Source organism: Megascapheus bottae, chromosome 37, assembly GCF_031878675.1.
Source record: "Megascapheus bottae isolate mThoBot1 chromosome 37, mThoBot2.hap1, whole genome shotgun sequence".
NCBI classification, from domain to species: Eukaryota; Metazoa; Chordata; class Mammalia; order Rodentia; family Geomyidae; genus Megascapheus; species Megascapheus bottae.
Genome location: NC_143545.1, coordinates 5,030,567 through 5,042,926, shown reverse-complemented (window position 1 = coordinate 5,042,926; position 12,360 = coordinate 5,030,567). Strand labels below are relative to the sequence as shown.

At 41.7% G+C, this 12,360-nt stretch overlaps 1 protein-coding gene across 1 annotated transcript; it reads left to right on the top strand.

Moving 5' to 3' along the window:
* The first annotated feature begins 468 nt into the window (after positions 1-468).
* Positions 469-12,282, top strand: LOC150042136 (PRAME family member 8-like). The gene is made up of 2 exons (XM_090325219.1): positions 469-1,794; positions 12,136-12,282. The coding sequence occupies exons 1-2, from the start codon at positions 469-471 to the stop codon at positions 12,280-12,282; spliced, it is 1,473 nt and encodes a 490-aa protein (XP_090181345.1).
* Positions 12,283-12,360: the final 78 nt, after the last annotated feature.

The window sequence follows — 12,360 nt, the reverse complement described above, 5'->3', positions numbered from 1 at the left end:
CATTGTTGAGATTTTGATGGCATTGCATGAATGTGTAGGTAGATTTTTGCATTGTTGCCATGTTCATGAGGTGAATCACACCAATCAACAAGCATGTGGGGCTTTTCCATTTCCTTTAATTGCTTCAGTTTTCCTTTTTAGGCTCTTAAAATTGTCATCAAGTATAATTCTTTCACGTCTTCAGTTAATGCCTAGGTTATGCCTTTATCCTATCACTTCTGGTCAAAACCACTGTTGGAATTAATAAGTGCAGCAGCTCATGAAGGGATAATGGGTGTGGCTCAGAAATCCCATCAATAGCTGCCCTTGGATTGGTAGATACGCCATGGTAGGGATAGGGTTGGGTTATAAAGATGCCAAGAGGCCAGAGAAGAACAACAGATTCCTGGAGCCTGCAGTTAGAGAGGCTGTTCCTTCCTGCTGGGATTCAGAGAGGCCTGCACAGCTGTCCACATCTGGTCCATCGAGATGGACCTCAGCACCCCACCATCGCTCCAGCGTCTGGCCATGCAGAGTCTGCTGAGCAACCAGTCCCTGGCCATCTCTGCCCTAGAGGATCTACCAGTGCTGCTGTTTCCTTCCCTCTTCCTGGAGGCATATGCCACAGGACTCACAGAGGTGCTGAAAGCCATGGTTCAGGCCTGGCCCTTCTACTGCCTTCGCCTGGGGAATCTGATCAAGTCACCTGACCTGAACACCTTCAAGGCTGTCTTGCGTGGACTTGATTTGCTACTGGCCAAGAAGGAGCGCTGCAGTCACTGCAAACTCCAAGTGCTCGATCTACGGAGTGAGCCGCAGGATATCAGGACATTGGGGTACCCCTCCATGGACGGAATCTCTTATCCCACCATCCTGACTGACAGTTTAACAACTGGTCGCCATTCATGGATGATGAAAAAGCATCCCTTCATCATTGCCTTTGACCTGACCGTCAAAGAGGGCCCCCAGGAAATTCTCCAAACCTACCTGCTCCAGTGGGTCAGGGACAGGAAAGAACAAGTCCAGTTCTACTCAAGGAGGCTGAAGATTCAGTCTGACTGCATCTCTAATATCCAGAAGGTTTTTCATTTGATAAGGCTGGACTCCATCCAGGATCTGATGGTAAGTGAGTTGGGTTTTTATGGAACCATATGTAAATTTACTCCTCTCATGGGTCTCATGAAGAACCTTCATGTTCTCCACATCTCCAACATGAGCATTGACTTTTCCACCTCCAGTCACAAGAATTCCTGTTATTCCTCCAAATTTGGGGCGTATCTAGGGCAGCTACAACATCTACAGGAACTACATTTTCAAAGAGTCTTTCTGTATAGAAAGCTTCCCACCATCTTTAGGAGGCTGAAAACATTGAAAACCTTGTCTCTCAGTTCCTGTGTGCTGGAGGAAGAAGATCTGAAGTTTTTATCCCAGGCTACTTGTACCAAGCAGCTCAAACACTTGCGTCTGAGTAGTTTTTTCATGGGAAGCTTCAGAACTAAGCCCCTGCAAGCCCTGCTGGAGCAAGTGGCAGGCACCCTGCAGACTCTGGCCCTGGAAGACTGTCATATCACTGACGCCCAGCTCTTGGCCATCCTGCCCATTCTCAGCCAATGCTCCCAGCTCAGCTTCTTCAGTTTCTTTGGAAACCGAATCTCCATGGCTTCCCTGCAGATGCTTCTTAGCCACACAGCCCAGATGAGCCATTTGAAACGAGGGATCTATCCTGCCCCTCTGGAGAGCTATCACCCTGGAGATTGGTTCCTAGGGAATATTAACCCTGAGAGATTTGCTCGGGTTCTGACTGGGTTGACACAGGTATTGAGAGACATGGGGTTAGCCCAGAAGGTCCAGATCTGCACCCAATTCTGTCATGGCTGGCACATGTGCCAGTTGTTTAGTTTGGCATCTGATGGTTCCTGGGTGTTCACAAAGGAAAGTCTTCCTGGCCTTTCTTCTCTGCCTTGGTAGTTGAGCACCTCTCTCCTGGAAGCTCTTCTCAGCATCAGAAATGAAAGTCTGGAAATAAAGGCATTCTTCAAGAGACAAACTCCAAAGTTCACTGTGGAAGAAAGAGACAGGGCATCTGTTCCTGAGCTTTGCAGGTCAATTGTATCTCTGGAGCCCCAGGAGTTTGAGTGTTCTTGGGGTACACGTATTCTTTGTATACATGAAATATGATGAAATATGGAATGAAATCAGCCTGGAAAGAACTGGAGCAAAACCTTGTTTTTATAAATGCTTTGTGTGTAAACCCCTAAGTCGTGGGAAAAATCCTTCCTATCTATGCTGTACTGTATCAACCAATCAAAAATAAAAACCAAAGAAAAGCATGTGTAGAAAGGTATTATTTCTCAGCAATAACACTGAGAGTATTGGTGGTGGCTAGATTCCTAAAAGTTCTGAGATCTGATGGTCACTGCTCAGATCTCAACTTGATCAAAAATCTACGTAACTTCCTAGGATTCAATGATTTCTGTTGTGTCTCAAGTGGTAGAATTCTATCCGTGAGGTACCACATATATAGAAAAAAAGCCAGAAGTGGTGCTGAGGCTCAAGTGGTAGAGCTCTAGCCTTGAGAAAGTCCAAGGACCCTGAGCTCAAACCCAGGACTGGCAAAAAAAAAATGACCAACTAGAACGAAAGGAGATAAAAAAAGATATTGATAACAGCAGGTTAGATGATGCAAAAGATAGAATCTCAGGAATTGAAGATAGTCTAGATCTAGTTTGAAAAGACCAAAAAGCTATTCACAACACATGCAGGAATCATGATAGATCTGTGCAGGAGCCCAAGATACAACCAGGAAGCCTAATGTAAGACTAATAGGTATTGAGAAGGACCCAGGAAAGGAAGTCAATGTGTAAGGAAATAAACATAATGGAATCATCACAGAGAACTTCCCAAATATCCAAAAGAACAGGGCTGCCCAGATACCAGAAGCTTCTAGAACCCCAAACAGACCAGACCAGAACAGGGCATCCCACCATCACATTACAATCCATACAGGTTCAGTAGAGACCAAGGAAAGGATCCTTAAAGCAGCCAGAGAATAAGAGAATCATCACTTATAAAGGGAAACCAATCAGAATAGCCACAGATTTCTCAGCGCTGACCATGCAAGCAAGAAGAGCCTGCCATGCCTTAAACACAAATACATACTAACCAAGAATCCTGTACCCAACTCAGCTGCCATTCATACATGAGGGAAAATAAAAATTCCCACAGCAAGGAAACATTGAAACTGTATATTTGAACCAAACAAGGGTTACAAAAAATTCTCAAAGATGTTCTACACATTGAAAACTAACCAGAATGTGATATTGACAGAGAAATGGCACCTAAACAAAATACTAGGTAATTATAGTGAGAATTTGCAATACAAAGCCCCTAAGGAAGTAGACGAAATGGCAGAAGACAAGAAACCCCTTTCAATCTTTACTATCAATATTAATGGACATAACTCTCCAATTAAATGACATAGACTGACTAGTTTGATCAAAAAGCAAGACCGGAGTCGCCAGCGGTGGCTCACGCCTGTCATCCTAGCTACTCAGGAGGATGAGATCTGAGGATCAAGGTTCAAAGCCAACCCAACACCAAAGGACCTGGGAGTCTTATCTCCAATTAATCTCTGAAAAATGGGAAGTGGGGCTTGGATCAAGGGTAGAGTGGTAGCCTTGAGCTGAAGAGCTCAGGGACAACACCCAGACCAAATTCAAGCCCCATGACCCACAAAAAAGAAGAAAAAGTGACCTATCCTTCTGTTTTCTTCAGAAGACACATCTAGCCCCCTCCTTAAAAAATGTATTCTGAAAGGGAGAGGGTGGAATAAAATATATCAAGCAAATGGCCCACATAAATAGGCTGGAGTTGCCATAAGTTGATATAAGTATCAAAATATCTGTCTGCATGGCAAGACGGTGGGGGGGGTCTTGTTTGTTCATGTTGATGGATCAGGTATTGACTAGATCTGCAGAACTCTTGAAATCCTGACAACAGACTCTAGGAATCTCCTGCAGTTCTTTGGCCTCTTGGCCTCTTTAGAACATAACCCCACCCTTAAGACTGCATATCTCCCAATGGTCAGATTTCTAAGCCATAGCAATTATACCTTCCTGAGGTAGGGCACTTGAGACTTATTTCACCAGTAGTTTTGTTTGTTTGTTTTTTGTTTGTTTGGGTTTTTTTTTTTTTGCCAGTCCTGGGCTTGAGCTCAGGGCCTGAGCATTGTCCTTGGACTTTCTCAAGGCTAGAGCTCTACCACTTGAGCCTCAGCACCACTTGTGACTTTTTTCTATGTATGTGGTACCAAGGAATTGAACCCGGGTCTTTGTGCATGCTAGGCAAGCACTCTACCACTAGGCCAAACTCCAGGCCTTCACCAGTAGTTTTAACTGAAATGTGCTAAGATTAAAAGAGACCCTGGGCAACATTTCTTCACAATGCAAAACAGTAAATTAAAGAGACTTCTCACTCTTCCATTTTAATCCTTCCAGATCTATCCTTGGATGCTCCACTACCCTAAGGTAGGAAAGGATCCATGAAGAGCACCCACACCTTTTTTTTTTCCTGTGGGTCATAGGGCTTGAAATTTGCCTGGGCGCTGTCCCTGAGCTCTTCAGCTCAAAGCTACCACCCTACCCTTGAGCCAAGCCCCACTTCTCCATTTCCTAGAGGTTAATTAGAGATAAGAGTCTCCGGTTCTTTTGTGTCCGCCTGGTTTTGAACCTTGCCCCTCAGATCTCATCCTCCTGAGTAGCGAGGATTACAGGTGTGAGCCACCAGCCCAGCTCAGAAATTCTCTGTATTTCTTTCCTTCCCTCCCTTTCTTTTATTCTTTGCCAGTCCTGGGGTTTGAGCTCAGGGCCTGAGCATTGTCCTTGGGCTTTCCTCAAGTCTATTACTCTACCAATTCCAGGTTTTCTATGTATGTGTTACCGAAAAATCGAACCTGGGTCTTTGTGTATGCTTGGAAAGCACTCTATCACTAGGCTAAACTTCCAGCCCCTCCTTCCCTTTATTTCCTCCTCTTCCTTCCCATCCCTTCCTCCCTTCTCTCTTCCATCTTTCTTTTTTTGTGCCTGCACTTGAACTCTGAGCCTTGATATTGTCCTTTAGCTTCTCATTGTTATGGTTAGTGTTCTACCACTTGAGCTACAACATTACTTCTGACTTATTGTGAGCAGGGTATAAAAGATATGAGTCTTGAAACCTGTAGACAAATGGCCATTTTCCAGAGAACCAAATGAATATTATATGAAAAGACAAGATATCACCTGTAATTAAGTGAATAAATGGGCAAGGATTACCAAAAAAAACTTTTCAAAACTGTCAATATTGAGACAACTCCCATTTAAATAATAGATTGACTTGCTGGATCAAAAGTAAGATGGATCTATCTTTTGTCTTCAAGAGACACGCATTTCCCCACAGAAACAAACATATTCTGATTGTGAAAGGCTGGAATAAAATCTATCAAGGAAATAGTCTCCATTAAGAGGCCGGACTAGCAATATGAATAGCACAAAAAGTAGACTTATAATAAAAATTAGTGAGAACAGTCTAAGAAGGACATGACACAGAAATATATGCATCTTTACTAGAATAACAATTTTAAACATACACCAAACAGACATTACCCAAACTAAAACATAGATAGATCCAAACACATTGATTATTAAAGTCACCTCTTCATACATCAACAAGGCAAAAATTGTAGAGAGAATTCTCAGAACTAAAGAACTGCATTGAACAAGTAGATTTCACAGACGTCTCCATCCCAGCAGCATGTGACTACGTATTCTTCTTAGAAACACATGGATCAAGTACAAAATGGATCATATTTTAGGCTATCAAGCAACTGTGCAAATGCAGAATTATTTAAATTATTCTGTGCCTTCTTTCACATCACAATGGAATACAATTAGGGTTAACAAACAAGAGGCCTCATCGAAAATTCTTTAAGACATAGAGACTTAGAACACATTGTTGAATAACCAGTGGGCCTGATCAGGAGGGAATTTCAAATGCTTATCAAATTTTACAAAAGGTACTACAGCTGGGCACTGGGGATCATGTAATCCTAGCTACTCAGGAAGCTGAGATCTGAGGATCAAGGTTCAAAGCCAGCCCCAGCACAAAAGAACCTGAGACTCTTATCTCCAATTAACCTCTAGAAAACAGGAAGTGGGACCTGGCTCAAGGGTAGGGTGGTAGCCTAGAGCTGAAGAGCTCAAGAACAACACCCAGGGCCAGGGGTAGGGTAGTCTTGAGTTGAGCTCAGGGACAGGGCTCAAGCCCAGTTCAATCCCCAAGAACCACAAAAATAACTAGCTAGAACACAAAATATCAGCTCCTATAAGGCACAGCAAAGGCATTACTCTGAGGAAAATTTATATATAAAGGCTTAGAAACACAACGAATCAAAGAAATGTTGGACAAATGAGGTTTCATTAAATTTCAAAGCTACTGCATGGCAAAGGACATAGGTAGAAAGATAAAAAGAAAGCCCATCAAGTGGAAGAAGATCTTCACTAGTATAGAACAGACATAATCCAAAATATACTTACAACTCAAAAAATTAAATCCCCCCCAAAGCAAACCATCAAAGAAACAACCACCCCATTAAAAAGGTGCTGAAGACTTAGAGGCTTTTTTTTCTGCTTAATTGCTCTATTTCTTTTATTTTTTATTGTAATTAATAGAAGGGTTACATTACATTCACCAGATGATATCCCTTCTCATGTTTTTGTCCCCAATTTCCTCCTCCCACCCTTCCCCTGATCTTGTGTTCCTCCTTCCCTTTCCTATTTCAAATAAACATATATACAATATACCAGATAACAAGGTAAGATACTGTAATGATATGAGAATAACCAAGGGCAACAAAAGAGATGAGAAATAACATAGTACATTAAGAATAACAACCATACATCATTATATGACTCTTGTTTCTATATCCTAGAGGTCCTTTCATTTAGCCTCATCCTATATGGCCTTATGTACCTAGGTTTTGCTGTATTGTAAATCTCTGCTAGGAGATCCAAGGTTTCTACTGATTATGACGAATGAGGGAAACCACTGAGCCTAAGTTCCTTTGAGTCTGGCTTACTTCACTTAATATGATTTTTTCTAAGTCTTTCCATTTCCTAACAAATGGGGCGATGTCATTCTTTCTGACAGCAGCATAGAATTCCATTGTGTATAAATACCACATCTTGTTGATCCACTCATCAACTGAGGGGCATCTGGGTTGGTTCCATATCTTTGCCAGGGTAAATAGTGCTGCAATGAACATTGTTGTGCTAATGGATTTAGTATGTCCTTGTTTCTGGACGATTCGGTAAATGCCAAGTAGTGGAATTGCTGGGTCATAGGGGAGCTCTATGTTTAGTCTTTTGAGGAACTGCCATACTGCTTTCCATAGTGGTTGAGTTTGCACTCCCACCAACAGTGTGGTAGTGATCCCTCCTGGCCACATCCCCTCCAGCATCTGTTGTTATTGGTTTTCTTCATCCTGGCCATTCTAACTGGAGTTGCTTTGATTTGCATTTCTTTTATGACCAGAGATGTGGAGCATTTCTTCATGTGTCTATAGGCCATTCTTATTTCTTCTTCAGAGAAGACTCTCTTTAAGTCATTGGCCCATCTTTTAATGGGATGGTTGTTTCTTGGGAGATTAGTTTTGGAGTGATTCAATTTTTTGAGCTGTTGATATATTTTAGATATGAGGCCCTTGTATGTTGTATGGCTAGTGAAGATCTTCTCCCACTCTGTAGGCTTTCTAGTTACTTTGCAAGCTCTGTATGCCATTTGTCCAAACATTCTTTAATTTGTTGTGTTTCTGGGTCTTTATTAAGAAAGTTTTGGCCTGTGCGAAGGAGACTTAGTATATCTCCTATTCCTTCTTGTAAAGTTTTCAGGGTATCTGCTTTTACCTCCAGGTCTTTGATCCATTTGGAGTTAATTCTAGTGCAGGGTGACAAAGAAGGATCCAACTTCCATTTTCTGCAGGTGATTAACCAGTTCTGCCAGCACTACTTGTTGAAGAGGCTGTCTCTTCCATTTTATTTTTTTTTGGCTCCCTTATTAAAGATTAGTTGGCCATAGGACTAGAGCCTTTTCTGAAGAGGAAATAAGAATGGCCAATAGACACATGAAGCAATACTCCACCATTCTGGTCGAAAAAGAAATGCAAATTAGAACAAGTTGAAGATCCCAGAAGATGGCGCCAAAACTCTAAGGAACCATGCGAGCTCTCGCCCACAATATGAAGAGTTGGCGGGGGGGGGGGGGGGGGGGGGGGGGGGGGGGGGGGGGGACCAGGTGGGCATGCCAAAAGCACCTGCACCAATTTTTCACCAAGTCTGTGCCCCAGCATCTGTGCTTTTGCTGCTGAAAACCTAAATCACACCATTGTCCTGAAGATCTAATGCAAAAATCACGAAGACAAATCACAAGGTATATACACAGTCAAGTTACTAAAGAAGTAGAAGACAAAAGAACGATTCAAAAGATGATAGCAGAATTGCTCCACGAAATTAACGGGGAGTTCAAAAGGCCATTTCAAGAGCACAAGGAAGAATACTCAAAGGAATTCCTTGTTTTTAAATAAAGAAGTGCAGACATAAATAGACATAGTTTATACTTCTTTAAATGAAAAAAAAATGAATGCTCTCAGATCTGACATAGGAAAACATGAATGGATCAACAAAACGATTCAATATAAATTCCACAACACAATCCACAATGGAAGCCATAGGCAGAAGAGCAAATGAGAAGGAAAATAGAGTATAAGAAGCTGATGATAAAACACAGGAGCTGGAATGCAAACCCATTAACATGGAAACTTCACTCAGAATGTAGAAAATAAAGGTCCAAGAATTGGGAGACACAACAAAAAAAATCCAATTTTCATATAATTGGAGTCATTGAGGGTGAGGAAATTAAAACCATAATTTATTTGAGAAGATTATTACAAGAAATTTCCCCAATCTTAAAACAGAAAATCTCACCTACACAACAGAAGCACCTAGTAAACAGGACCCCAGAAGAAACTCTTCTAGACAAAATCAAAATAAAAACATTAGACTTGAGTAGTAAAGAGCTGAATTCAAATGCTGCAAAATCAAAGAAGCTATATTACAGTGGAAATGCAGACCTTTCTATCCAAACTCCCAATGCAAAGACAGTTCGCATGTTTTAGCATTTGTGAAATTCCCAAACTGTTTGAATTTCCATTCTACTCTCTTGAATGATCCACTGTTTCTACAACAATATATTGTTCAGTCTTAATGACTTATGGCGTTATGATGCCTTTTGTTATTAAGCCAAAATTTTTGTCCAGTTGGTCTGAGAAGATGCTGGGAATATTTGAAACATTTCTGATTTCGCACAGATTTGCTTTGAATTTATCAACATAATCTGTTTCTGAAAATATTCCACGTGTCTCCAAGAAGAATGTGTATCCAAATATTGCCAGATGAGTTATTTTTTGCAAATGGCTGGAAGTCTGGTTGAACAATGCAATTTAGTTCGTAGGTTGTTCTGTGGAGATTTTCTTGGGTTGATCTCTCCAGAGGTAACAGTGGTGCATTAAAGTCAACAAGAAACATTATGTTTGGATCTATGTGTGTATTTAGGGTAAGTAGTTTTTGTTTGACGGCGTTGAGTACTTTAGCATTTGGTGTGCAGATACTCAGAATTGCTATATCCTCCTGTAGGAGAGATCCGTTTGTTAGTTTGTACTATGCTTTCTCGGGTCCACTTTTAATTAGACTGTGCACAAGATGCTTTCCAAGCTTATCTGCTACAGTGGGCCAGGAAATGGAAAAATTTAGTCCACCTATGCTCCAGAAAGATACAGACTCTATCAGGCTCTATCTACATAATCCAAAAGGCTCTGCTTGCAGTGCCGTTTGATTCCATCCAGGAGCTGAAGGTGAATACATTCTGACATCGAGAAACCATGAAAAAATTTGCTCCATACCAGACCCAGATGAAGAAGCCTCACGTCCTTCACTTCTCCAAGCCCAAGAATTTCTGGTATTCGTGCAAGTATGTTGAACACCTTAGTGCAACTGCAGAATCTGCAGGTGCTTTGTGTACCCTACATCTAATCCCCTTATGGAAAGTTACCTGCCATCTTCAGCAGTCAGACACTTCTTTTGAAGATCTCGTCTCTGAGTTCCTGTACATTGAAAGAAGTAGACTTGAAGTTTTGGTCCCAGTGTCTCTGCACTGAGCAGCTCAAGCACCTGCATCTGAGGGGTATTTTCATGGACTGCTTCAGTCCTGAGTCTGCATCTCTAGAGAGCTAATGGCATCCTGGCTTTTCTGCTCTGCCATATTAGTCATGCCCTATTTCCTGGGTTTGTTCTGAGCACTCAGATATAAAAGCCAGTGAAGATTTGCTTTCTACAGGGGGCATATCTCTAAAGTTTGGTGTGGGTGTACAAGGCAGTGTGTCTGGTTCTGATGTTTTCAGATGAATCATAGCCCTGAAACCTGAGGAGTTTCTGAGAGCATTTAGGGTACCTTTTGTCCTGTGTCCACGTCATCAGGAAACTGTACTGTATTCATCCTGGAATGAACTGGAGCACCATCTTGTTTTCTTAATGGTTGTAACCCAACCCCAAGTTGTATAAAAATTCCTTACTATCTGTATTTTATCAGTAAATCAAAACATTTTTAAATGGAAAAGAATGAGTAAAAAGATACCATTTTGGGGTACGAGTGTGGTCTGATGGTAGAGTGTCTGCCTCACGTTCACATTACCCCAAGTTTGATTCCTCGGTACCAAATACAGTAAAAGGCAGAAGTGGTACCGTGGCTCAAGTGGTAGAGCTTGAGAAAGCTCAAGCTCTGCACTCAGGCCCTTGTTCAAGTCCCAGGACTGGCAAAAAAAAAGAGAGAGAGAGAGAAAGGTATCTTTTCTTGGCACTAAAGAATGAGAGTATTGCTCGAATCCTACCCACTCAACAAGCCTAAGATCTGAGATGACAGTTCAAAGCCAGCCTAGACAGGAAAATCCTTGGCCTCTCACCTCTAGTGCACCTCTAAACAAGCCAGAAGTGGACCTGTTGCTCAAGTTGTCATTGCACACAATAGTTCAGGTACAGCACCTAGGTGCAAAACTGGCATAAGCAAACACATATACATATGTTTATAAACCCCTGAACCAAGGTCAAACAGACCTATATCAGCCAGAGAAAAGGTATAAGGGAAAATTACACATCAAATACCAAATGATAACCTATGAAAGCAATAGCTCTCTTTCTACTTCTCCAATACATCTGGGAATGAGAATTCTCCAGCAACAGCTATGGTGGTTGAGATTTGATCAAATGTGCCTTGACAAAGCACAGCCTAGATCCTTTCTTTTCCATCAGAAAGCAGGACATTGCCCATTCATAAGGAATGAAAAGACTTGGGGGAAGTAAGCCAGACCCAAAGAAACACAACCTCCATAGTTTTCCTCATTTGCAATAACGAGTACATATCCAGGATTCTCTTAGCAGTTGACCACTATAGCTCAATAGTTATGGGCATATGGCCATATAGGATGAAGATAAGTGAAATGAACACACAGATAAGGAAACAAGATTTGTTTATCTTTGTTTTTTCATCTCCTTTCGTTCTTCCTGGTCATTTTTTGTTGGCTTCCACTTGGTGTGTTCCATCTTGCATGGACTTCTCTCTCTAATTTGATGAGTAGCTGTACTTTTATTGATCTTTTATTGAAGTTCATTCTGCTTTCTGTTTGTGGGTTCTGTGAATTTGTCTGTTAGTCTTTGATTAGCTCCATCACATTCATGTATAGCTTCATTCATGCTTTTAAACTTTTCATTCATTGTGTTTACAAGAATCATCTGTAAAGCATTTTGAGGACTGTCTTCTAGGTTTTTCATTGTCTGTTCTGGTGCTTGTTTATTTTGAGTAGGATCTGAAAGTCAGTCTACTACTCCCACACAAGATTATTTTGAGTTTATTTTGGGAAAGTTTTTTTTTTTCTCCCTGATGGTCAGATTCCAGTCTCTTGATGGAAACTCTGATTTCCTTGTGGTAAACAGTTTTCCTTTGGCAGAGTTCGTTTTTCCAATCAGATTGTTTAAACAGGCTACCGTCAACTCTCGGGCCACCACTACTGGACTGTAGTCGCCACCCAGATCAGGGTGGAAGCCACCAGTTGGAGTTGCTCATGAAGCCCCAACTTCCACAGCCACCAAAGCAGGGGTTCTGATGCTGGAGCCAGAACCAGAACTGCTGGAATTCAAGCTGCTGCTAAAGTCAAAACCTCCATGACCACTAGAGCCTATGAGTCAATGCTGGAAACAAAGCCACCAGAAGCTGAAGCTGGAGTTGAGGACCTTGAACCTGGAG

What these genes read in the sequence shown, in the direction of transcription:
- LOC150042136 (XM_090325219.1), top strand. Translation starts at nt 469, where the DNA reads ATGGACCTCAGCACCCCACCATCGCTCCAGCGTCTGGCCATGCAGAGT. An exon ending in TTCTGACTGGGTTGACACAG is followed by an intron (nt 1,795 to 12,135) that starts GTATTGAGAGAC and finishes ACTGGACTGTAG; the next exon opens with TCGCCACCCAGATCAGGGTG.